Source organism: Copadichromis virginalis, linkage group LG23 (genome assembly GCF_057382275.1).
Source record: "Copadichromis virginalis isolate Kocher_CV1m ecotype Utaka linkage group LG23, C_Virginalis_male_GT1.1, whole genome shotgun sequence".
NCBI lineage: Eukaryota > Metazoa > Chordata > Actinopteri > Cichliformes > Cichlidae > Copadichromis > Copadichromis virginalis.
In genome coordinates, this window is record NC_140639.1 from 11,190,647 (window position 1) to 11,218,468 (window position 27,822).

Consider the following 27,822-nt stretch of genomic DNA (forward strand, 5'->3'; position numbering starts at 1 on the left):
AAAAACCTCAAAATGCACTGTTCCAAATTATTATGCACAACAGAGTTTAAAAACATTTTATTGGTTGTAAAGAATTGAAAGCTGTTATTTCTTCAATTTGCAGCTTTAGGGTGGTCATATTTACTGAAACCAAACGCTATTTAAATCAAAAACATCTTAACAGGTCAAATTACATGCTAATATAGGACCCCTTCTTTGATATAAACTTCACATTTCTTGCACCCATTGAATTTGTGAATATTTAAAAAGTTTATGCTTGAATTTCTTTGTAAGATGTCCGAATAGCCTCCCACAACTGCTGTTTGGATGTGAACTGCCTCATAGATCTTTTTCTTGAGGATGCTCCACAGGTTCTTAATAAGGGTAAGGTCAGGGGAAGATGGGGGCCACAGCATTAGTTTTTCTCCCATAGCAGCCAATGGCACCGAGGTATTCTTTCCAGCATGAGATGGTGCATTGTCATGCATGAAGATAATTTTGCTACAGAATGCACACTTCCTTTTGTACCATAAATAAAGTGTTCAGTCAGAAACTCTATATAATTGACCATTTTTACACCTTCCAGGACCCAAAAGGGGCCTAGCAGCTCTCTCCCCGTGATTCCAGCCCAGAACATGACTCCCCCACCTCCTTGCTGATGTTGCACTCAAGTTGGGACATGGTTGCCATCCACTACTCATCAGTGAACAAGACTGTTTGAAAATTAATCTTGATGCATTTCTGGGCCCACTGCAACTGCTTCTGCTTGTGGGTATTGGTTAGGGATGGCTGAATGGCAGGTTTATGCACAACTGCAAGCCTCTGAAGGATCTTACACCGCGACTCCAGAGACACCATCAGCTTCAAATACACTATAAAGTCTAATTAGTTCCCAGAACTAGTAATGTTTACTTAAGATAACTATGTTAGAACAACTTATTCATTGCAAGTATACAGTACCAAGAATAATTTGACTGACTGTGTCATACTAATTGTTTACCCACTGATTAAAATTTCAAGTTCTACTAAATTAAAAACCAATTTGTGGTAACTTAATGTGATTAAAAAACAGTTTTATTATCCTTGAAATGTCTAGTACAACGCTTATACTAATGTTATACTGTATGCAAGTATGATTCAAAAATAATAATTAACAACACTTCCTGTAATGGTATTAAAATCAGCCCAACTTTTATTTTCAAATGCAAAAAAGTATATCAGCAAACATACTGGACTCTGCTGAACAACAAACAATTACATTGCCATCATTGTAATAATATTACAATGAAAAAAAGTCTCAGATTTAGTTATTCTGAATCCAAGTTTAGGCTTTCCACAACTTTGTTTTGCAAGTTACATTACTTATATAATCAGTATAAATGTATTTATTGTCTTTGGATCAAACAAAACATTTGTTTTGCGTTCAAACACAGAAGCTTGGTATGTTGTAATATTTTAAGGATTGCTTGGTTCCAGGCCTGGTATTACTGCCTGAATGACTGTCATGGATTTAGGTGTTCCACATGCAAGTGCAGAAGAAAGTCTTTAACATTGTCCCAACTACCCTTAGGTACAGTGGCAGTGGATGTGGATTAGAGATGTAATGGCCTTAAAAGTGCAGGTGACCATCCTCACTGACCATACTATCTGTGACGGAGGACTCATCTGTCCTGGTGGTCCACAAGCAAACAATCATATTTTTTAGAAAACCAACTTATTTCCTTTCTTAACAATTTTTTTTCCTGCATTTGCTATAGAACAGACCTCAATTTAGACAATCTCAGGCTCCCTCCCCACCGGAAAGGTGACACTCAATGTCCCACTTGTCAGTCTGGATAGCCCTGACCACCGACACACAATAATGTCATGAAAACAAGTTTTTTAAAAAGGGATATGCAAACATGGACAATAATTTTTCATTGTGATGATCTGCAGAAGCAAATTTCCCTGTTCAAAAACTTGCAGACTTCACTATATACAGTGTAGACAATGTGGACCCTCTAAACTAAGTTTGTGAGATATAATCTTTTAAGAAATTCAGACCAAACTGTTGTCGTATTTACTTACACAGCATGTCTTATAGAATTGACTGGCGTGAACAGCAACAACATAGAGCAGTCATATCTCAAGTCTAATAACAGAAGAGAGGAAAGGATCAGTAAAGAAACAACTTCCCAAACCAAAGCACAAATGAAACAATAAGTAAAACAGGTTGATCTAAAGTATGATTAAAGTTCAGCCTGATTAATATAAATGCCACTGACAATTACTTATATATTGGAAAATCAAAATACTATAATCAATATAATGTTATACTCATAAGACCAAACATTTTAGTGCATAATCACCTGTCACTGCCATTTAAAACCCTAAATTGAAGTATCTCATATGCATGTGTGTTAATTACTTCAAGCTGTCCTGCTTACATTCAGAAGTATTAGGTGTTTATTCTCTGCCCCTGTGTTTTCTATTTGTATATGTGTATCTATGCCTGTGGTGCTTACATCACTGCTGCAATACCCGTGCACAGGATTTAGTGAGCTCCATTGTCAGAAACAGAAAAATCTGTCACAGGGTACCCATCTTTCAGCCCCGTTTAAAACATCCGTCTCTCTTACCGTTTACTACCAAAAGCAGATCACCCACAGAACTTTACCATAGCACTGGTGTACTATATGATTATGAAATCATGCTATTTTAATTACATGGTTACCTGACCCTTAAAATAAGGTAAAATGTGTTAAAAGTATAGTTTTTGTTTATCTTCCTAAAGATGCTTATTAAAGCTTTTATTTCTTATAATTGCAAGTCCTTATTCGCTTGTCTACAACATCACTGGTCATGTAGAATTGAACTCATTTTTCTTTAAAGAATTTTTAACTGCTGTCTTGCAAACTTCAAAGGAAAGACGAAATACTTGTGGAACAGTCACTCAGGGATCATTGTGTTGTGTTCATCCATGTGTCCAGTTTTTGTATTGCTTTTTGTTTTTTGGTTCATGCATTAGGTGGGTTGCTCAGTTTTGTTTTACTAAATGTTTGAGCTCATACACGTGTTTTAAACAAGTTGTATGTACATTTAACTCGGTACTACTTGGACTCAATGGGTATTTATGTATTATCATCTGGCTCGCCTTTTTCCTAGGACCAGTCCTGTATTTGCATTTGGGCCCTTTTTTCTGAAACGCCATCTACGCTTGCTAATCCACATAATGACAGGTAAACACACCTGTCGGGCTTAAGATCACAAACACACGTTTGTATTATGACTTCAAGTAGCTGTATTCCTCAAAGTTAAAGTGTACTTTACGATGTCAGTCTTAGTTTTACTGTTTTTTAGCTAACTTTATTTTTACTTTGATTTGGGGTTTTTTCACTGTTGTATATATATATATATCTATATATGTATATATAGATATATATATGTAGAGAGAGAGAGAGAGATAGATATAGATATATATACATATATATCTATATATATGTGCCACATATATGTGGCACTTTTTTCAAACGTAATTTTCTCATAAAATCAATTAAACAAACACAAATATATACAGGCAAGTGGCGTGCCGGCACAGCAGTGCAGGAAAAAACGCAATGCAAATTCATCTCCGACTGGTTAGAGAAGTGTTTGTGCTGCTCAAGGACATTTAGTCCACTGCATTGAAATGGAGCTGTGACCCTCTGAGGTGATCAGGCTGAGTCCATTGTCTGATTATATTAACAGTAAACTTAAGTAATGAGATTGTTGCATTTGGCGCCTTTTTAAAAAGGTTATCAGACTAACTAAATAACTAATAAAACAACGAATCAAATACGGTGATAAATGTGTGGACTACTGGGGATAAAAAGGCGAGAAAGAAGAAACAGTTCTCCTGTGCGTCCTTTCACATTATCCAAGCATATGTTAAGCTTAACACTGCATGTACTCCCACTCATTTAAGCTCATATTCTAGCTAAGAGTTATTTTTATTAGTGGTTATTCCAATTTCTAAACTGCAGGATTCCAAAAATCTGAGGATTTATTATAGTTTTTATAGTCAGTGATATTAAGGGAGGTCAATGATTGCCTTTTTTGTCTGCTTTATTTCTGATTTCTTTCCAAATGAAAACAAGAAGTTGGAGATGAAATATGAAATGTCTTTAAATGTTTTATTACTGAAGGACAAACTGAAGCATGGAGTGAGCATAACAGGAAGAACACGTGTGTGTTTACAAATAAAATAATGACTTTATTGATACCACAGCCCTGAGTCATCACGCTGCATTCATGTCTTGTGGGAAAAATCATTATTTCACAGTTGAAAGCTACAAGGAGGGGAATTTCATCGGACCCATGAAGGTGCCATGATTGTAGTTTTTCTGGACTCTTTGTCCAAAACTGACCTGAAATCTGATTCTCAGAGCATATTAGTTCCCACAAGAAGTGAATGTAGCACTGTTGTAACCAATCACAGAGAGGAAAAGGACACAGCAGAAACATGACCAATCAGTAGGCGTTTCACTTTTATGGGGTGTAGCCTAGTTGATGATTTTGTGGTAGGGGTTGAGGGGGAGGGAGGAGGTGAAAGCTCTGATGTCGGTGATGAGCGTGGTGTCCTGAAGAGATGGCGACGAGGTCGGCACAAATGTCAGCTCGCTCACTTCACCGTAGGCCGAGGACGAGTTAGCAGAATCTGGGCTGCAGGTGGTGCTCTGATCACCTTCCTCCACGCCGAAGCCGACCACCTGAGTGCAGACAGGAACAGGAAGGAAAATAAAGAGTGTGACTTTAACAACTCAACTTTACTGAAACAGCTTGTTTCTTACAAACGCAGCTCAGAGAGAAATACTGCTTCCTGTTTACTCACATGCACGCTGAGCTTCCTGCTGCTGTTGTTTCTGTGCTCCAGGAACCAGGAGACCAGCTCCTGTTGGGTGAACGTCTTCAGAACCTCAATCTGCAACGCAAACCACAGTCGGTCATCAACTGGGACCAGAACCAGCAACACAGCCTCTCAGCATCAAATTCCCGGGACAAACTCGCAATAGATCCATCCATCCCTTTCCTTTCTCCAGTTCAGAGTTTCAGGGAAGGAGGAGCCCATCCCAGCTGTAAGAGTGAGTGGTCGGTAGGCCATTCACCAGCACTGGCACGGTCACTGGCTGGTTTGGTTAAACCTGAGCCTGTAGAACGTGCTGAGAGAAAACTTCATAGCATGACTTCTGGTAAGATTCACATTCATCCATCTCAACTTAGCTGGGATAGGCTCCACCTCCACTGCAACCCTGAATTACATAAACAGAAAAGAGACTAGGTGGATGGATGGGTGGATGTTGGTAAAGTAACATGCAGATGCAGAAACATGAGCGTCACCTCCTTGTTGAGCCGGTCGAAGACGTACTGCTGCGTGACCACCTCGAACCAGTTGCGGTCCACCTCCTCCCCCAGGTGTGCGTCCTCGCACTCCTTCAGCTTGATGAGCGCCGTCACCTGAGTCCCAAAGGCCTCGTCGCTCAGACCCGACAGACACTCACCGAAACTCACCAGGAACTCCTCGATCTTTGCCTCGACGAACTCGGAGCTGTGAGGAGGACCAATAGAAGCTTTAAACTGGCTCACCTGAAAACCTCAGCTAAATTCACACAGGTATCCTCACCTGAATTTTGTGGCTTGAGTTTCCACGGTGACGGAGAATCCAAGCACACCCGACGTGTTCCTGCAGGTGGGGTACACCTGGTACCTGGAAGTCAGAGGTCAGCAAGTTAAAAACTCAGTGATGATGTGGGGAGTTCTGCGTTTTAGCGCCCCCTGCTGTTTCTTTGAATGTAAAAGCAGCTCACACTCCAGTCTGTGTGACACAGATATGAACACGTGATCGTTTGTTATTAAAGGTTTCTGATTTTATTCAGCTGACGTTAAGGTGGGATCTCCTTTCCTGTTGGCTCAGGGTGGAGAGTTGTTCGCTGATGGAGGTTCTCATTATCAGTGATTGTGTTGCTATGGAAACCTGTTTCAGGAAACCTGCTTTATCAACATGATGATTATTATTATTATTAACCTTTATTTAACCAGGAAAAGTCCCATTGAGATTAAAAACCTCTTTTTCAAGGGAGTCCTGGCCAAGACGCGACAACATGTTGAAATTACAAAGTTACATACATATTATAAATAACAATTACATTTTAAAAACATTTTTCTCTGGCTCTCTCAATCTGGACTTAAAAGCATTTAATGAAATAAGATCTGCTATCTTCCAGTCTTTTTGCATCATGTTCCATGTGAAAGGGGCAGCATAAGTAAAATCCCTCTTTCCCAGTTCAGTTCTTGCAAATGGAACATTGAGCAAAAAAAGATCGCTTGAACGCAGGCTGTAAGAAACAGTACTCCTCCATGTGAGCAGATCGCAAATGTAGGTGGGCATTTGTCCAAGCAGGGCCTTATAAATAAAGATGCACCAGTGAACAAACCTCCTGGAGGACAACGAAGGCCATCCCACTCGAGCGTACAGATCACAACAATGGGTCAAGGCCCATTGATGCTGTGGTTTGAATCAGTGTGACAGTTAACCGGAAGAACACTCACCCCAGCGTCTCCTTCGTCCTCAGGAAGTCGAAGCAGGGCTCCTCCATGTGCATCTGTGAACACACACATAAACTTCAAACAGGAAGCTGTAATGAGTTCACTTCCTGTAGTTTCAGTCAGAATACGTACCAGTGAACAGGTGTTAGCTTGATAAAATTAATGTGTATGAGGTGTGATCTAAAAGCTTCATCACTTCACCCAGATTTAAAAACCCCACTTGCTTAAACCTGGATGATCTTTCCTTGAAGGCGGTCTCTTCTGAACCTTTTAAATATCTTCCTGTTAGTCCTGTGCTGACCGCCCCTTCCTCACCAGAGCAGAGGCTCGTGTTTGCTCTGCGAACGTGTTTGAGGTCAAATCACAGGGTGAGTGGTCAGAGCAGGTGTACAGGGAGACGACCTTAGAGGGGTGATCGTCCATCTTTACATCGGCTACAGGTTCTTATGGGTGGAGTCACAGAACTTTGTGAACCTGAACGATCTGGATTTATTCAATTTGCTTCTAAATGTTAAACTTGTGTTCAGTGTTTGAGGCGACACTCACCACCATCAGCTCCATGAGAGCGTGCTCTCTGAGCTTCTTCAGCCCGGACTGCAACACACACACACACACACACACACACACACACACACACACACACACACACACACACACACACACACACACACAGAATTAAAGCCCAGCAGGAAGCAGCTGGTTGTGATTGAAGGTGATACTATCAGGAGACCGCTGCTGGCTTCATGCCCCAAATTACAGTTTTTTACAGACGCTAGGACACATTTCTCAATACTTAGGTCACTTTTGCAAAACTCTTCACACAATTCTCCTAACTGACCCTCAGCTTGGCAAAGCAGTTCATTCCACATTCAAAATGCACTACAACTACCAAAACACTTCATTCAGGTCTCAAATAAAAACATTCCTCCAGAACACTAGCAAAGGTTGACAGCCGACAAACACACTTTGTCACCCACAAAACAATGACCTAAAAAACACTAACAACATGTAGCATTACACAGTGTTTTCCTGTGTAAAACAAGGACACATCTCTGTTTATAATTTCAATATATGTTACTGGAATGAATCAGACATCATGCAGAATTCGTTAATATTTGTTTATGTATTTTTATTTTTTTGCACTAAGTAATCCCAAAATACAAGAATTTGTATACACACCATCCACTGATACACATACAATAGTAATGCTAATCTTCTCCATTTCTGGCTGGGTCCATGTTTACATCACAAAACAAACCTATTCAGCAGTTATCTCCTTTTGTAATGAAATTGAAGGAGTAACACCTGTGTAGATGTTCATCTACAATGAGAATCAGCTGTGGCTGGTTAAACTGCATTTTTAGATTTAAAATATGTTTCAATAAAATATTGCTGTTGGATTTTGCTGTCTTATTCAGTTTTGCATTATGTTATTGTTTTGAAGTTTAACAGTTTTGAAAACAGTATGTAAGCACATGCAAAATGTCCTGTCCGTACAAAGGTTTTTGGCAGTTGTTGTGTCTGAGTGAGAAAATAATTCATGAAATTTGAGAGATGTAGTCATTGAATGCATTTTGTGCCAAAACAATGATAACTGATCCTCAGTTTAGCCCACATAGACTTCTGTTGTGCTCACTGTGTGAGGAGTTTTGCAAAAGTGACCTAAGTATTGAGAAATGTGTCCTAGCGTCTGTAAAAAACTGTAAAATAGAGGATGCTGTAAAGCAACTTGTGGCGCTGTGATGTCCCCGATACTCGCACTAAGGCATTTTACTGAAATAAAACCATAAAAATATAAAAAATAGAATTATATCTGTTGTCTTGAGCTCTTCTATCAAAACCAGGATGAACATCATGAAATTTACAGTTTTGTTCATTCTGGACGAGCTTGAGAGTGCCCCCTATTGGACAAAGCGGGAATCAGCAGTTCTGTGGTGTTGTGTTTTTTGTTTTTTTTACCTGGTAGTAGACGGTGACCTCAGAGTTGGCGTCTCCTTTGTTGAGAGATTTCACTTTGCAGAGATGATGTTTCAGCGGCAGCTCCACCACCCGGAACAGCACGGGGACGTCTGCAGGCAGCGGCTGGAACTGCAGCTTCCTGCACACAGGTTGGTGTGACATCAGAGCAGAAAGCTGAACTCTTCCCTGAATCTGTAAAACCTCGCTGACGTCATTTAGAGGACTGAAGATGTCTCTGTGAACTGATGAACAGCAGCAGATACTCACTCAGTGAAGTAGCGCAGAAACTCTTTGGACTCCTGTGGGAGGAAATGACATCATCAGTGAGCTTAGACCTTCAACCTGAACTAAATATTCTTCTACTTGATTCTGATCTGCACATCGGTGGCGTTTCAACACACCTCGATCTTTGTAACCTGTTGCGGTTGAAGACACAATCAGGACTTAGAGAAGCAGAGATTCTAGAGTTTAAAAAAAAATAAACTTCCTAGAGAAAACAGCATTTTCTGTACTTCCTGTTTCTTCTTCTTGTATAGCAGTGCCGCTGTGGAGGTTTTATCTGTTTTGATGCATATTGTTTAGGAGGAACTCAGTCCCAGGATACATGCTGACAGACTTTACCTTTAACCTCAGCTCTGTGTGCGTGTTTGTCTATGTGAACCATGTTTATACATACTTGTGAGGACCAAAAATTGGAATGCTACTATACTTGTGGGGACCAACAGCCCTTTTGAGGACAAAATGCCCTTTCCCCATGAGTTTGAAGGCCTTTTTCAGACTCTAAATGTGGTTTTAGTGTCAGAGTTACAGTTGGGTTATGGTTAAATTTAGGTTTAAGCTGAGGATTAGTCATTCATTTTTCATGGTTAGGGTAACCGGCTAGGGAAAGTATTATGTCAATTAGGCTACGTTCACACTGCAGGCGAAAGCACATCAAATCCGCTTTTTTTGACCCTATGCGACCCATATCCGATCATGGTATGACAGTGTGAACGGCACAAATCCTATATTTTCAAATCCGATCTGGCTCACTTTCGTATGTGGTACTGATACATATCCGATGTTTTAGAAAGCGACTGCTGTTTGAATGGTGAAGTCGCATTAAATCCGTCTTTTACGTCACTGACAGAAGACAGACGCCAATTATCAGCGCCGGAGAAGCGGCGGAGAAGACATCGCGAACGCTTCCTGGCCATCCCGTGTAGATGTCAGTGAAACTGCTGGGAAGACAACGTTGGAGAAACGTGAACATTTTATTTGTACTGAATAATCTGCAGATTCTGACAGAAATCACCAACTATCCTTTGAAGCACCGCTCCTCTAACAGCAATAAGGATAATTATTAGGTTATCTACATTATTATTATGTAAATAACAAAATAACTTAAAGCAAAAAATTGGGAAACGTGAAGTCCGAAGTCTTTATATTAAGGGCCATCTGTCAAACAATACTGTTTGCTCTGGGTCTAAACAGAGCGCGTTGTGTGTGACGTCTTCTTTTGCGCATGCGGGCCGCTTTGAGCGTTCACACTTGAGAGCGTTTGCTGTCGCATTTTATTTGTAGTGTGAACAAGCAGACAAAATAATCGGATTTGATCAAAAAATCGGATTTGAGCATTAAGACCTGCAGTGTGAACGTAGCCTTAGATGTCTTCACTATATGAAAACAAGTCTGTGTGTGTGTGTGTGTCTCACCGCACTAGTGAAGTTTCCCTGCACCAGCCCCTCAGCATAAAGCTCCGCCTTCAGCCCTCTGACGAAGGTCATGAGGTCGTCGACAGTGAGACCTTTTGAGACTGCGCGATACTTCTGGATGACGGACCAGCGGCAGTGCTCGAGGATCAGCAGACGGATGTCTCTGCAGAGGAAACACCACACTGATCACATCCACCTACAGCTTCGCTTTAGACGGAGTCTCTCTCTGGAAATGTTCAGTTTGGGAGCCGATACTGATCAAACCCTCAGAAATACAGAGGAAATACACACAGTTACAGCAAGACTGCAGACACAACACCCCGAGGCTTTCATTATTATATCTGGAGACTTTAATCATGCCACACTGGATTCTACTCTGGCTGCTTTTCACCAGTTTGTGAATTGTCCCACACGGAGCAACAGGACAATTGACCTACTGTATGCCAATGTGAGAGATGCATACAGAGCCACCCCCTTCCCCCCACTAGGGAAGTCAGACCACAACCTGGTTTACCTACAGCCACAATACACACCCCTCGTCCAAAGGCAGCCGGTCACAACACGCTCCATCAGGAGATGGACCCCAGAAAAGGAGGATGCTCTGAGAGACTGCTATGACACCACAGACTGGGATGTGCTTCTGAGCCCACATGGTGAGGACATAGAGGGGGCGACACACTGTCTGACAGACTATCTCAACTTTTGTGTGGACACGGTCGCCCCTGCTAAGACGGTACGGTGTTATCCTAATAACAAACCGTGGGTAAAACAGGAAGTCAAGGCTGTCCTCAACAGGAAGAAGAAGGCTTTCAGGAGCAAAGTGAAGGAGGAGATGAAAGCAGCACAGCGGGAGGTGAAAAGCTACAGCATGCCCAGGACTCACTACAGTTCGCATACAAGGCGGATGTCGGAGTGGAGGATGCCATCCTGTACCTCCTACATAGAGCCCACTCACACCTGGATGGGGGAAAAGGCACGGTCAGGATCCTGTTTCTTGACTTTTCCAGTGCCTTTAATACCATCCGGCCCTGTCTGCTCCAGGAGAAACTGGACAGGATGCAGGTGGACCCCTGCCTGGTCGCTTGGATCTCCGACTACCTCATTGACAGACCACAGTATGTCAGGCTGAAGGACATCACGTCTGACCCTGTGGTCAGCAGCGCAGGAGCACCACAGGGAACTGTGCTGTCCCCTCTTCTCTTCACCCTGTACACCTCTGAGTTCTGCTATAACTCTGAATTATGCCATATTCAGAAGTTTGCAGACGACACAGCCATCATGGGGTGTATCTGGGATGATCAGGAAGAGGAGTACAGAAGTCTGGTGAGGAACTTTGTCACATGGAGTCACACAAACCACCTGCAACTCAACACCTCGAAGACCAAGGAACTGGTTGTGGACCTCGGGAGGTCCAGAGCAGATCCACTGCCGGTTCAGATAGAGGGAGAGGAGGTGGTCAACAAGTACAAGTACCTCGGGCTGTGGGTGGACAATAAACTGGACTGGTCATGCAACACAGAGCACCTGTATAAAAAAGCCCAAAGCCGACTGTATTTCCTCAGGAGGCTGAGGTCTTTTAACATCTGCAGGAAGCTCCTGAGGATGTTTTACCAGTCGGTGGTTGCTGGAGTACTTTTCTATGCTGTGGTGTGCTGGGGGAGCAGCACAGCAAAGAAGGACTCATCCAGGCTGGAAAAACTAATCAGGAAGGCTAGCTCTGTGGTCGGCATGAAGCTGGACACTCTGGTGACAGTGGCAGAGAAAAGGACACTAAAAAAAAAAACTGCTGGACATTATGGACAATGCTGGGCATCCTCTGCACACGGCCATAGTCTGTTCAGTGACAGGTTGCTTCTCCCAAAGACAAGAACCAACAGACTTAAAAACTCCTTTGTCCCACACGCCATCAGACTGTTTAACTCCTCTCTGGAGGGCAGAGGGAGGGGAAACAGGAAGACAAAGGAGGGGGGAACAACTAAGCTGTAGTGCCTTTTCACTGTGAAATACTTTTTGTTAATAACCAACGGTGCAATAGACTTCAATACTTGAAATGTGCAATTCCCTTGTATTCTTATTCCTATTTATTCCTTTTGTATACTCTTTATTTATATATGTCTCTGTATTTATATGGTATTCTGCTCACATTCTGTAACTTTGGTGCTCTGTTGGTGCTGTGCTATTTGGAAACCGAATTTCCCAGAGGAATCCACCTGAGGGATTAATAAAGTTCTATCTTATCTTATCTTATCTTATCTTATCTTCTTAAATGTACGAGCCCACATACTGACATCAGTGAGCATGCTCTGACTGAGCACGGGGCAGAGAACATGAACACAGCTTGATGGAAATCACTGGGAATCGTTTATTTGATGGAAAAGTTTCTGATTAGCTTATTAAAATGTGACACGATTTGCTGTTAAAACAGAACAGAACTGGTTCAGGAGCAGCTGTGCCTCAGAAGGTCATCCACTAATCACTGGTTCAACCCCTCGCTCCTCTAGATACTGAACTCAAAAGGCCTGTGTGGACGTACTTGCCCAGCCTGTCCGGCTTGATGAGGATATTGAAGTAGGTCTTCTTCAGCTGCTCTGAGAACATGGTGAAGACGCTCTGCTCGGTGCTGAAGTCTGCCAGCTTATCCACGATCAGGTGCAGCAGCAGCTGGAAGGAAAACAAAGCAGCTGAAATGATGTTTAACACTCCGACTCGCAGATATCAAACCAACTTCATTATTGTGTGCTTTCATCTTTAACTAACGGATACCCTCACAGTCAAGTAGCATCGAACTACTCTCAGCAAAATTCAAACCTTCACAACAAAAAAGCTGATGAGACCTGCATAGAGCACTCACCCATGTGTTTTGTAGAGACTTTTATCTTTTGGAGATTATTTTTTTCTCTGTGTTATTGTAGGTCTCTATACTACAATATAGAACGTGTTGAGGCGACTGTTGTTGTGATTAGGCGCTGTATAAATAAAATTGAATTGAATTATCAGAGAGACCGGCACTCACAGTTCCTGAAGTTTGTGAGAATTCAGTGACACGAAGACGGTGGGATTTTATTTTATGGGGCAACCCTTCAGTAGTTTATCACATGTGACTGGTGATGATTGAAGTTTAAGTTAATTTAGAAAAAGCTTTAGTATAAATGCCTAAATAAGTACCTGCTCATCTGCAGGACACTTCCTGCAATCTTTGGTTTTCAGAATAAAGAAGATAAAAGCCGAGATGGAGACTGTCAGAGCTGCAAGTGCTGACTCTGCAGGTTCATGCAGAGCAGGAATAACCTTCATACCAAAATGTGTGTGTCTGAGTGTCTGTGTGTTTCCTCACAGGCAGTTTGTGGTTGAAGCCTTTCAGCCGGATCATCAGTCCGTGCTCTCCGGCCACCAGTTTGTACTCCAGCTGAGCCACGTCGGCCTCGTAGGCCGGCTCTGCCAGGTTATGAGCCAGGATGTTCACGAAGAGGTCGAAGAGAACCAGGCTGAGGAGGAGGAGAAAAGAGAGAGTTACCTTCATCATCATAATCATCATCGTGATCATCTCAGAATGTGAATGAACTGCTAGATCTGAATTCTCTACGTGTCCGTTTGAACCACGTCAGACCGAGCGCAACTCTCACTCTGAGCTGTGATCGCCACGCTCTGCTCACCTCTCTGTTCAGAACTCAGTGACTGCATCGACAGATTTAGAGACTTTAGTGAGGCTCAGCCCACTCTCCATCTGTGCCGCTCAAATTTAACAAATGCTGAATATGTAGCACACAAAGCTATGTTTGTGTCAGTCACTGTTTCCAGGTAACACTGTGCTGCACTGCAGGTGGATCAAATATGTTCAGGTGTGTCGGTGGCTCTTACTTCTCTGGGCTCTTCTGGATCATCGGGGAGATCAGGTGGAAGCGAATGTAGGCTGAAATAAAAACACATCAGTGATTATTTATCCAAACAGATTCTGATACAGCTGACTGTTTCCAGCTGTTATTGTCTTGCTGATTCGTGTTTTGTGTAACTGTAGGCATAAATACAGTTTTTAATTGAGTTGACATCACACCGCATCACTCTTATTTGGATAAAGTGTAATGACATCAAGTGTCCACAAGACACTGCTGTTCCACCTGCTTCCTATCAGACATGTCCTGATAAAATTGAGCTTTAATGCCTGAGCAGTTTTCAGGTGGATAGTTTAAACTGGTCTGTCTGATTAAACCAGTATAGATCTTATTTATGGTTTAAACTTGGACTGAAACACTGACTGAAAGTTTTTACTCTGCAGGTCGTCATCTTTGTGCTCAGTGCCTGAAGATGCTGCAGACTCAGCAGAGGTCAGACTAGCACATTAACTCCTCTAACTCTGCCGCACTCGCTCACTGTCAGATACAGACTATAAATAAAGGTGGAAGCATTTCCTTAAACAGCAACCCTTTCTAATGTCCAGGAGGGGGCGACTCCTCTGGTTGTAAAAAGAAGTCTGTCTGGACAGAAGTCTATAAGGAAGTGACCCTCCTGCTCAGCTGCCTCTGAGCTCAGGAAAGTCTGTCCTGATAAGTTTCTGGTGTTAGGTCTAAATCACTAAAACACAAACTTCATTTTGGTCCCGTTAGAGTCGCAAAAGACCAGGCAGCAGGAGAGGATTCCGGGCGGGGCTAAACCGTGATGGCTTTTTTGTCTTACATGAAGGTAAACGTGAGATTATTTGGTTCTGAATTGTTGGTTGGTCCAAACTTTGGTTTCCCTTTTCTGGTTCAGCTCCATCAGTAGACCTGGCCGGCCCAGCTCACCTTTGGGGATCTTGAACTTGTTGTCCTTCTTGTACCACAGACAGCCGCGCTCGCTGTTCACAATCCTCACAGGATACTCTGTGTCCGGACAGTCAGACGTTTTCAAGGTGAAATCCGTTGCTGCAGAAGCGACAAAAAACCCAGAAGATTGAGTTTATTGGTTGTCAGTAATGATGCTGTGATGACTGAAACACTGAAACGTACTGATGTACAGCTTTACGCTGTGATGTTACAGGATGTAGAAATTGGTTTTTTTTGTTATTTAAATTCTTAAATCCTGACTGATTTCAGATCTAAACTTCTCCGAAGGCTGGAAACTTGTTCCCGGCTTTGCTGTAGGAGTCTAAGATGCACATCTGAACTTTTCAGCCTTCAGCTGATCCTAAATCAGCTTGATGTGGACTCAGCCTGAGCTGCTATTCATCATCTGAAGCTGCCAAATGCGTTCACACTGACCGATGAATTTGTTCTCAGCAGGCAGGTGGAGTTCAGGGTTGAGTTCGAAGTCTCCAGCCCAGCGCTCAGCCCACTCCTCTGGGATATCTGACGAGACAAAACAAACACACCCACATTTAGCGACAAACAGGAAGCAGTCACAGGGTCAGACTGTCACCGCCGAGGACCCCCTGAAACTTTAAACTCTGCGCTAACTTCACACCACTTAATTCTGATTGGCTTGTCTGGTCACTTCCTGTTTCCTGTGAAGACTTTGCAGTAATGGCGATGATGAAGACATTTGTGAACAAAGAAGCAGGTTTAACGGCAGATTTCTTCAGTCATCTTTATTATGATGAAGAAACAGGAGTGCTGCAGTTTGCATGTTCCTCCTCTCACAGCCCAAACACAAGCATGTTTGGTTCACAGCCGAATCAGCTGTACATGAAAACATAAACAGCTGATTTGCATTTAGTGTAAATTACACTGGATCTGGCTTTTTTTAAATTTTGAGTTATCAGGCTGCTGTACGTTTATTATTACGTTATTTATTATTTTAAATTTGAGACATTTACACAAACAGGTAGGACTCAAAGTCGCCTTCACAGCTTTACTCTGTTTCAAAGCAGACATTTACTCCATAAATGATTTAAAATCGCATGTATCAGTAATGTCGACACAACAAATTTTGCAGCTTCATGCACACAAACGTTTTTTGTTATTTTGTTCAACTGTTTGCTGAAAAACTAAACTAAACAGTCGTTTTACCTCAGACCTCCACGTTCTCGAAGGTGAAGTTTGATGTTACTATAGTAGCGTATAAAAATGGTCTGTGTGAGTTAAGTGATGAAAATAATAAGCGCTTCATGCCCTCCCAACACGACGACCTCCCCCTGCCTCAGGGTTAGGGTTAGCTTTTAGCTACGCGCTCCTTGGTGCAGACTAACAGAGTAACTGTGCTGTGGTTAAAGCGTCGTACCCTCCACGCTGTAGCAGGTACCGAACCATTTCTCTTTGAGGAGGCAGCAGCCTTCGTTTTCCGGCGACAGCAGCAGCAGATTCGCTCTGTCGGGTTTCAGCAGGGACAGAGCGGCGTTGATCACCTGACAACACAAACAGTTCACTGAGAGCGTAAACTCTACACAGGACAGATTACTGCACTGATTCTGGATCAAGATCCGGATCACGGTGATGCTCACCTGGGGGTCGTACTCGAACATGAGCTGGTCTCCGGTCAGGAAGTCCTGTTTGGGAAACAGCTGCATGTTCTCGCAGATGTTCTCCACAAACTCGATGGGATCCGTCTGCCCAACACAATTGGAAGTGAGCGTTTCACAGAGAAAGACAGTAAAGAGTGAAGCTCATCATGAGGAGTTACACAACGCTTGGCTCTATCGTTTCTGTCCTACTCTGTCTCTGCTGTCCCTGACGAAGCGCCTTCTCCTCCTCTGAGTGTCTACCTTCAGCCTCTGCTCTCCTCCCTGAGCTCACATCACTTCAGCCTGACTGTGTGTCTGTGGTGCAATACCTCTACCTGTTCCTGGTAGTGGAACTCGTTGGCTTCGATCTTCTGAATTTCCTCATAGATCCTGAAAAATAAAGAAAGCAGAAACAGAGGATTTCATTCAGACAAAGAAAAAGAAATAAAAGCAGATAAAATAAAATAATCTCAGAGCTCGGTGACTTCGTCCCAGATTAACGCTTAAAAAGATTTTTTTCCTGGACGTCATTTTTCACAAAGTTTGATGACATCATAGCTTCCTCAACAAGTGTCTGGCTCCTCCCACCAGAAGTGCCATGTCCCCTCATCACATAACATCTGACTTCAGTGTGTGATAAGAACTCTGCCCTTCACTGAAGTTCTGTTTAAGCATCTTTTACAGAAGAAAATTAACAATAAATCGATCCAATTACGGTGCTTTTCATTACAGATGGGATTCTCTGATTGGATGTGGTACTGCAGACTGTGTGTCTGTTAGTGTTAGTTTATCTAATGAGTGTTAGTTAGATTAAAGCCGTTCCACAGTTTTATTCTCAGACTTCAAAATAATCCTTCCTTATGTTAAACTGGGTCTAGCCCTGCGGTTCATCCTGTCTGAAAAGTGATGCTTTAGCTCCTCCCACTCCAATACAACTTTCTTCTGATTGGACAGCTTCTGAAAGCCTGCAGAGGGGCTGGAGCTTGTTAGCACAACCCACTCATCTGGCCAGTGTGAAAGTTCTAAAAAACAAACTGAACCTGAACCTCCTCAGATCCATCTGAACACGCCAGAGTCTGAACCTGCAGCAGAAACTGTAGATCTTCTCTCATTTCTGAGCGTGCCGTGTCTGAAAGAAATCTGTGACACGGTGATGTCAGTTCACCGAGGTAACGAGCAATCTGAGCTGCTGGCTCACAGAGACTACTACACATACACTGACCTCGTTATTACTACGGTTTAATATGAACATCCAGCACTGCAACAGCAGATACAAAGGAGCAAAACATGTATGATGCCTGTATGGTGTATCGGAATGTGAGCATGTGCAGCTGAGTCTCTAAACTCTAAATAGACAACTTAGGTTAAGTGATGTGTAGAAGAAAGATCTCCTGTCCAGTGTGGGTGTGGTTTTCAGTGAGAGGATGCCTCTTCCTCACTAAATGCTGTAGCAACACGCCGCACGAGGACGAGGGAACAGTAAGTTCAAACTATCAGACGCTCATGGATCATTGCATGGATCATCTCAGCATGCTGCTCACAATGATACAGAAACTTACATGGAGATAAAAGAGAAACGACACAAACATGTTTGTAGATTTAAAGATGAGTGACGGTGGACGCTGAGTGGATGGTGTGCGGTGGCGTGATCATACATAAATACAATGTCAGCAACAACACACCTGATTTTCAACAGAAGAATGGTGTAATGGAGACATCTGCTGAGCTCTCACTTTTCAACCAAACGTGACAGATTTTAGCTTCTACATCTGAGCCAATCAGATGTCAATTAGAGTTCTAATCAACAGGAAGCTGCTCAGAGGGAAAACAGGAAGTCACAGCTGGAATTGGGCTAAATTCACACCTTTGGAACAGCTTGCAAAGATGACTTATAGTCTTTCAACAACAACATAAATCCTAAATAGAATTGTTTTTAAATGATGATGACCAGATTTGACCTAGAAAGCATTGTCTATGGACGTCTGCAGCTGAGATGGGAATTAGGTTTTTAAGCCTGACCTCTGCTGGGGGCCCAGAGTCTGCAGCATCTTCAGATACTGGAACACAAAGTGGACGACCTGCAGAGAGAACAGCAGCACGGTGAGGCCCCAAACCTAAGCTTTTACATCAGCAAACACATTTTTGTGTGTGTGTGAGCATTAGGGCTGTCACAAGCGATTATTTTGATAGTCGACTAGTCACCGATTATTTTTGCGATTAGTCGACTAATCAGATCATCATCCATTGGACGTAAAACGTACAGCTTATTGCACCAGAAGCATCTGCTCTTATATAACTATCATTAGCTTACAGCTTTAAGTGTTTAAGGTCTGTGCTAACTAAAAATAAAGACAAGATGATAGTTTATTAAATTTTAATGAAATTTGCAGATTGTTTCGGTGAAGTTTAATAAACTCCTTGCTATCTAAAATATAACAGGACACTGGAGTATATTCTGGAGCATCTCACACTTCTGATAATCAGCTGTCTGCTTGACGTTTATTCAGCTGTGTAAAAACTATAACTTTAATCTCAGCCAAACCGATTTACTCAGGAACAAATAAAATACTAAAAAAAAGCCAAACAATAACATTGTTAAGTTATCTAAGTGACTTATATATATTTAACCTGAGTAGCGAAAGACGGCGGTGGGTTTGAAAACGATCTGCCGGGAGTCCGGTGTTCTCACGGCTCTAGTTAGCCTTGCCCCCGGCTCGCTATCGAGCTAGTGGGTAACAGACGTCTCCGAAAACGTCGGAGCGCTTTTGAAAATATTTGGTGTCTTGATAAACTGAGCAGATATTTGAGGTTTACACAGCTACATTCTCGCCTGAAAATATGTTAAACGTTTATTTTGTAACCCAGAAAGAATAATAAGAGTAAAATTAAAACTAGCAAGCTGCCGCCATTGTTGGAAACTGAGCTGGACTGCGCTATGAATTCTGGGACACAGTTTCTTCTTCTTCGGGGTTTAACGGCAGCTGGCATCCTTGTACATGCAGTGCTGCCATCTTCTGTTTCAGTCCGTTATTACACTCTTAAATCCTACCACTTATTCCTGCGTCTTTTGGGATCTTACAAAGCTTCAAACGACGCGTCGACTATTAAATCAGTCGTCGACGATTTTGATAGTCGACGTAATCGTGACTAGTCGACTAATCGTGGCAGCCCTAGTGAGCATGTACTCATATCTTTGTGGCAACCAAAAATTAGAAGTTTAATATCTTTTAAGTTTTTTAAATTTGAAGGCATTTTTGAGACTCAAAATGTGGTTTTAGTGTCAGGGTTACAGTTAGGTTATGGTTGTGGTTACGGTAAGGGGCTAGGGAAAGCAAGATATGAAAACCCAACATGTATGTATGTGTACCTGGTAGAAGTTCTGGTAGCCCTGATCAGTGAGAGTGATGGAGATGGAGAAGATTGAGTAGGTGGTGTTCTGGTCAAAGCCGGTCTCACTATTTCCTCCAAACAGAGCCAGAGCCCAGCATCTGCACACACACACACACACACACACACACACACACACACACACATACTTATAAACACAGAACACACACACTGGGCAGTGCCTTCCTTCATTCACACGTCTGTTTTCATGACTCACTTCTTCCTGAGCAGCGACAGGATGCTGCCCGTCCCTTCATGTCCGATGAGCCAGGAGATGTAATGAAGAGGCTTCACTCTGACACAGGAACACAAACAAACGTGTTCACACACTCAGCTGTGAACATTTCAAATGACCGAGCCGCAATCCACATACACACAAACATCAGACCGGACGTTCAACACTACAAGCTTTGTGTGACGGCGGTCTGCGATGATGTGAGGATAAAGCATTTAAGAGTTCAGTGATGTCAAAGTGAGTGAGTGGTCATCGTGTTTTCTGCAACACGCTGAGTATTTCCTGATTGAGAACACGTCTGAATTGGTCTATTTCCTGATGCACAAGGAAAACTTTCAGATTCATTCAGGAGAGTAAACAGCTTCAAACTGAGGATTCGTCTTACTGATGGTGACTATGATGTTAGACAACAGCCACGTGCACTAGCCAGGCTGCGTGTTACAATCAAAATGGTGATCAGTGATTGCTGTGCAATGAAATCTGAGTGCGAGCTGACTGAGACTCCTGCTCTTTAACTTGTGATACATCCCAGCCAGCTGCGCTGAACAGTCGAGGGTTAAAGGTCAGAAAGTGACTCACCTGTAATGCTTCCCCTGTGGCGGGACGGCCCAGCTGATGGTCAGAGCATGAACCTTCCTCACAGGCACCACTGCAACACACAAGCAGTCTTTATCAATCCCAATTTCTCACTGAAACATCATTACTATCAGAGTTTCAGGACGTCTCCATGGAAACAATGTGGGAGGAAACCGAATGGCTTCACTTCCTGGAACTCTGCTGTCAGGTGATGGAAGACTGGCCAGTCAGAGAGGGGAAGTGTTATCTAAGTGTTATAGTCTTATTGGCCTGAGAGATTGACATTAGTGATTACAGATTGATTCTGATAAACTGTATTGATCAGGCAGTGGGTCTCCTCCTGACTGTGAGGTGTTTAGATTTAGATTCAGATTTCTGCCTCTCTCAGTTTTACTAAGGACGACCTGATGCTGAGCCACAGGTGATAAACCAGGTGCTACAACAGGGACAGGAAACACACCTGGAAGCAGCAGGTGCTCTTGCTCCATATTCATAACCAAAGGATTGCTGCTAATAATAACAACAACATGACATAAAAATCAATAATCAGTATGAGTCACCTCTGTAGAGTTTGTTAAAGGCCGGCGTGTCAAACGGTTGCTGCAGGTGAGAGAAGTCAGGTCGAGGTTCACCGCTGGAAACAAACACAGGCACGTTGACGTAATTTCCATTACTGAGCCATCTGATCAGCACTCTGTCCAGTAATCAATATCAATAAATATCAAACCTCTTCACTTTAAACAGATCAGGTAAGAAGCTGATCAACAGGTTTAACTGATGAAAGAACTCATCATTTATTCATTTAAAGATTCTGATGATCACTGTTTATTAATTCTACACAGAACAAAGTTCAGGGTTTCTACAGCAACACGTGATTGGATACAGACATGTGACATCACCTAAATATTTGTGTGTGTGTGTCTGTGTGTGTCTTACTTGTTGGGCACCCTGATGAAGATCTCCCTCACCCACTCCTCCAGCGTGTCCAGAGTCTCTGAAGAACACAAACACTGTGATCCAGCTGTTACAGAGCTCGTTTCTATCCGCAGTTTCAGTTTAAAGCTGAACTTTACTCTATAAATAAACAGCGTTCAGTCCAGTCTGTTGGCACTTTGTGTTTTTGCTGCTTTCTGTGACACATTAGGAATAAACAGGTGCAAGGCTGAACTCAGCTCATCAGCAGGACAAGTCCTGCCCACAGACTCAGAGTGAAAACACGTGACAGACCGGCATGGTGGCGGTTCTACTGTTACCTTTGGACTGAACAGTGAGTGTCATGTACTGAGCTGAGTAATATCTCCTCCAGAAGTCCCTGAGCCGCTCGTAGGAGTTGATCTGCTTCTCTCGGGGCTCGTGCTTTAATGTCTGAGCGTTACCTGACAGGAACAAAACGACACCTGTTAAACACAAAAATCTGTCCACAACCAACAAGTGTGTGCAGGTCTGCCTGGGCAGGAAACACAATGCAGCAGGTGCAGCAAAAGAACTGAAAAAAGACCGAGCAGATTACAGGCTATGAGCCCAAGCCCACTGATTTAGACATCTGTTAAAAACGTGTTACTACACCTTCATGAAACGTTCCCTGTTACTGAGCCCTGATCAGACTGAACCATCAAACAAAGCCAGTGGAGTCAGCTTGTGTGTGTGTGTGTGTGTGTGTGTGTGTGTGTGTGTGTGTGTGTGTGTGTGTGTGTGTGTTCTCACCCCAGCAGAACTTGCTCATCGGGTGTCCCGGTTTGGCCAGACTCCCAAACAGCATCTCCTTCCGGTGGGAGTCGGACGGCCTCGCCAGCTGAAACTCTGAGTATCAGAGGACAGGAAGTGACATCACAGAGGGAGATGTAAAGAGAGGGAGGAGAAGACCGCGAGAGGGCGCCGTAATGTATGGCAGATTTTAATATTTAAACATGTTTGGACTCACCGCTGTCGACAGCCTCCACCTCTCTGTCGACGGCGTCCTCGATCATCAGAGGACAGATGAAGAACTGAGCCCACCTGAAACGCAGACAGGACGTCAGAGCCACAGCTGGTGTGTCAGCTGAGACTGAGAAAGGCAGCAATATGTGTAGTTTAAATATTGTGTCCAACAGTTTGTCTGGTAGGAGAGCTCAGTGTGTTATAGGACAGTTTAAGCTCATGACACTAATGTGTGTGATTTTTACAACGACCAGGCGGCAAGAGTGTAACAGTTAAGCTGCTTTTCCTCCTTTTTGTAAATGGCGACCCTCTTCATTTGAAATGTTAACATTTGTCCCTGAATGTTAAGGAAATGTCTGCCAAGCAGAGGACATGGGAAACAAATAAGCTGACGACACTGCAAAAAAACAATTTTCAAGAAAGTAAAAAACCTTGGTTATGGACTTTTTTTCTATTCTATTCATATTCTTAACAAGCAAGTTTTGCATAAGAACATTAAGCTCAATCTAGAAAAAAATGTCTAGCTTTTTCTCAATAAGATATTTCAGCTCATTTCCAGCTTTATTTACCAGTTACAGGGTACACTGCAAACACAGCTTTGCTTGAAATAAGCCAAATATTCTTAAATCTGATAAAATTGTTTTGTTTTGACCAAAAAAAAAAAATCTGCCAATGGGGAAAGCAAATGTTGCTCCTTAAAATTAGCAAATTAATCTAACCGTACTCTTTAAATAAGAAAAATAATCTTATTCTGGAAGAACGAGACAACTTTTCAATTTAAGAACTGTATTTGACAGCTGAGAGCGGCCGGCCTGGATTTGAGCAACCGCTGCTGGCAGATTTTTCTTCTCAAAACAACACAATTTTGTCAGATTTAAGAGTATTTGGCTTATTTCAAATAGAGCTGTTTTTGGCAGTGTACACACAGAGAAAGCAGAATGTGGGAACTTTTTAACAGTTTCTGATATTTCTGAACCACAAATACATGTCGGGAAACAGTGGGTATAACAGCTTCTCCATCCTCCAGATCGCTCGTGTCCTCAGCCGTCCGTCTGTCCGCTGCTCTAAAAACAGCCTCAGGACAATGTTACCTCACAGCGTCTGCAGTGAACAGCTGACCTCCCATCAGAGGTCCAGATGGCCCAAAGAGCTTCCGTCCGCTCGCAGCGAGGGCGCTGCCTTCACACGCCTGAAAGCTCACAGCGGATCCCACGAACAGCAGGTAACAGGAAACCCGAGGAGCTCACCTGTCGAGCGCATCTCTGAAATGCTTCCTCTGCACATCGAACTGAAAGATGGTCCGCTCGCAGTCTGTGGAGGCGTTGTCACTGCCGCCGTGCTTCTTCAGGAAGGCGTCGAAGCCGTTCTCCGCCGGGTATTTCTCACTGCCCATGAACACCACTGAGGGGGAGGAGGAGGAAGAAGCACAGAGCGGTCAGAGCATGTCTCTGCTGGCCAATCACAAGTTGCCAGCAGCTCCTGGCAACTTGTGACCCAATCCTGGGTTTAAACTACGTAATCGTCTGTAGGTCCAGCAGGTTAACGTGTTAACGTTCAGATGTTTGAGGCTCCTCACGGTGATGTCTGGATTATTTCAGGCTGCTGGTGAAAGCAGCTACGTGGGAAATACCACTTAAAAAGTCAGTGCCGCGTCACCACACGTCAGAACAACCTGTAAGAGTCAGACTGTGCTGATTTGTGCACCCAGATGTTCCCTTTGCAGCAGGAAGTCTTTAGCTTTTTAAACATTTCTCATAGTGAGGACTTCCTGATGAGCTTTTGGAGGCTCGGATCGAAGCCACACAGGCTGAACTGACCACGTTTACAGCTTCTTTTTCCAGCAGTACTCATACAAGTGAAAAAAAGCATGTTTCTAATATTTTGGCAGCATTTTAATATTAAAGTTTCTCCAGTGATTTCAGTAAATTCATGTTATTTACTCATAACTTACAACAGGTACTGCTAACAGAGGCAAGTTTGCATTTGCATTTTAGCTTCTGAAATAAAGTCTCTTTGTGCTGCATCATCAGGATTCTCCTGAGGCGGTGAGGCGGGGTTTAGTGACACTGTTTAAGGGATAGCTGGAGCTGCACGATTCAACAATGAAAGCACGTGGAGGAAAGTGAGGACTTTGCAATCCCTTCTGAAAACATGGATGTTTAATTTGATTCCAGCTGTTGGCTGGACTCCTCCTTGTCTCATTGGCTGTGAGGGCCAACGCAGCTGTATTCATGTGAGTGAGGCGAGGTGTACGATTGCTTCGTGTTTGGTGTGAGCACACCGTGAGAGTGGGTAGATTTGGGTGGGTAGGTTTGACGCTGGAAACAGACACCTGATGATGACTGTTCATTGACTTTAACATCTCATTAATAAAGCTTTATTCTAATTAAAACCATGGATGATCGTTTGTAAGACAAGCTCAGGTGATGTTTGCGATGACGTTCACACTCACTGTGCTCCAGGAAGTGTGCGAGGCCGGGCAGCTCATCAGGGTCACTGAAACTCCCCACACCAATGCACAGAGCTGCTGCAGCCTGAAAACACATAAGGGTCACTGCCGGTGGATCTGTCACAGAGAGCTGACGTAGTTAAACTGTTTTTGTTCAGAGACACTCCAAGGAAGAGGATGAGCCTTCATCACCCATCCTCCACACACCCACCTGCTTCTCAGAGCTCTTCTTCTTCTTCACTGGGTTCTCCTCTTCCAGCTCTTCAAAGTCGCTGTCCTGCTCTTCCTCTGCTCTGTCCCCTTCTTCCTCCTCTGAGCCCTCACCTGAGTCCCCTTCATCTTCTTCCCCGCCCTCCTCCTCTTCCTGCTCTTCCTCCTGCTCTGCCGACTCTCCATCGCCTCCCTCCCCGTCGGCCCCACTGAAGTCGGAAATGAGGAGTGCTCGGAGGCCGTTGCTCAGCTCGATGTATCTGCAGGAGACCAGAAGAGTTTATACAGTGAACGCTCAAGTAACGTCACACCTGGATCTCAGGTAACAACTTTAAACACTGACGTTCCTGTCAGAGAGGCGTCAGACTAAACTGAGAGAAACAAAGTGCAAAGCCTGAAAGAAATGCAGAAACGAACACTAATTTTCTGAAATGAAAAATAAAATGAACCTTCAGGAGGACCTTACAAAAATAACAGCCTGGGGGGGGGGGGGGGGGGCAAAACAAAGTATTTCTAACAGTTCACTGGCTGGAACACTTTTGTTTCAACCAATCACAGGTAGGAGTTCACTTGTGAAGCAAACACCTGAAATGTGAAATGGAGGTCTGTGGGGTTAAACTGTCAGTTGGACTCAGCAGTTTTCTGGTTGCATTTGAACCCTCATCATGGGTTGAATAAATGCTTGTGTCACTCACCTGTATCTCTTTGGGTCACTAGGTGATTTGACGATCTCTGGGTCTCCCTGGTCGTCTACAGTGGCTCTTTCCTCCCCGTCTCCAGCAGCCACCTGAGCCCTGGCGCCCTCTGGGGGCGGAGGCTCACCTTGGTCTGGCGCAGATGCTGGACTGGCAGCACCAGCACCACTCGATTTGCTGGTCTGAGGCATTTTGGAGAGTCCTCTACAGTGAGACACACACATTAACAAGTTATCAATGACTAATTCACTGGAAATAAATGTATCAGCGCTGACTGTGATAATCGGCATAAACTGGTCACTTTTCTTTAGGACAGCGTGGGAGAAACATGAATCCAGACTGTGCAGATTTTATTTAAGCATGGATGTTATTGGAATCACTTCATACATAAAACTAAACTCCTAATTTACAGAAAGAATCAGCATCAAGTAGCCAATAATAAAATACTATATATAGATTAAATGAATGCCGAATTGAAGAACAACGCCTCCTGCTTTGAAAAGTACCTCGGGTTTTATTTCAGCAAGTAAGGGTTTTCGGTAAAAGGTAAATATCAGATTTTATGAGGGAATTTTGGTGACTCGGCATCGTCTCTCGCGAGAACAACGTTGAACGTTAACAAGGATTTAAATTGAGCGGAAGCTCATGTGAAATCCAGTTTATTTAACTGCTAGCTTCCCCGTTATGAAACTAGCGGAGGCACTAACGGGTTGACCGAGGCAGCAAACTCCATATAACCGCCGACGGCGTCTCCGCAAACACACCGAGCTCCGTGAGCTTCAGGTGGAGGCTCTGCCGGCTCGTTTCACAGCTAATAAATTCAATATACTTTAATCCTAGCGGTTAGCGGACTGCTAGCTACTCCAGATACTCGGAAGTAGCGTCAGCCAGCCGCCCGGGCTGGGTAGGTGGAGGCTGTGTGTCCGTCAGCTGGGAGCAGCTTCACTTGGACTCCAACATACGGACGATAGGAGCCGTTTTTACCTGCCAGGAGGAATAAAACACTCACCTTCGTCTTTGAAGCCGCCGAAGTTTAAGAGAAGTAGCCCGGTACTACCCAGCTGGTCAAAACAAGGCCTCTGATTGGCTGAGGTCACGTTAATCACAGAAGACTGGCCGTCTGATTGGTTGCCACTAATCGAGCTGTAAAGCTTGTGCGAGAAACATGCTGGGGAAGGGGGTACCGGTAGTAATATAATAATTAATAAATTATAGATGCCTCCTGTTTGTCACAGTCTCGGTTATTGTTGTCATTAAAATAAAGAAACGTTTGTTTTCTTAAGTAAAAAGTTGCATCGTTTGGGCTGACTGTATTTTGATTTGATTTGATTTTTTTTAACCCTGCGAAAATCCACAGTTAAGCTGTTACAGCAGCCAAAACAATAATGCAGATAATAACTACCACGTGTGGTGGTTATTACTGCTGCTTCACAGCAAGAAGGTCATGGGTTCAAATCCATGATGTTTCTGAGGTTGTTCTGTGTGGTTACATGTCATGTCCGGGTACTCTAGCTTTGTCCCCATAGTATGAAGTTGATGATTAATAATTAGACTTGAATGGTTTTCTGTCTCTCTGTTAGACCTGCCACAGGCTGGTGAGCTGTCCAGCGTATACCCTGCCTCTCGCCCTATGTCAGCTTGAATATGCTGCTTCTCCAGCAGAACTCATTGACTGATAGAACATGTCCATCATTTTGCTACACACAGTGAAGGATCTTGGCTTCCCTAGGAAACAGAGCCTGCTTGTC

The 27,822-nt window shown here is 43.4% G+C and overlaps 1 protein-coding gene across 2 annotated transcripts; it reads right to left on the reverse strand.

Annotated features, from left to right (window-relative positions):
• Positions 1-4,111: 4,111 nt before the first annotated feature.
• LOC146680351 (nardilysin-like) lies at positions 4,112-27,317 on the reverse strand. Of its 2 annotated transcripts, none has more exons than XM_085449449.1 (31): positions 27,084-27,317; positions 26,075-26,278; positions 25,381-25,639; positions 25,173-25,254; positions 23,968-24,121; positions 22,725-22,798; positions 22,508-22,603; positions 22,057-22,179; positions 21,740-21,797; positions 21,364-21,437; positions 20,807-20,876; positions 20,210-20,287; positions 19,973-20,093; positions 18,625-18,683; positions 16,941-16,995; positions 16,606-16,710; positions 16,386-16,509; positions 15,428-15,514; positions 14,972-15,091; positions 14,052-14,103; positions 13,528-13,678; positions 12,727-12,854; positions 10,194-10,356; positions 8,767-8,798; positions 8,500-8,638; positions 7,087-7,134; positions 6,544-6,596; positions 5,618-5,701; positions 5,335-5,542; positions 4,829-4,918; positions 4,112-4,706 (listed from the first exon to the last, which is right to left on the reverse strand). In XM_085449449.1, the coding sequence occupies exons 2-31, from the start codon at positions 26,263-26,265 to the stop codon at positions 4,500-4,502; spliced, it is 3,285 nt and encodes a 1,094-aa protein (XP_085305575.1). In that variant the 5' UTR covers positions 26,266-26,278; positions 27,084-27,317; the 3' UTR covers positions 4,112-4,499. The 2 variants fall into 2 exon arrangements, with proteins under 2 accessions (XP_085305575.1, XP_085305574.1); XM_085449448.1 differs by having other exon boundaries at positions 16,935-16,995.
• Between the last annotated feature and the right edge of the window lie 505 nt (positions 27,318-27,822).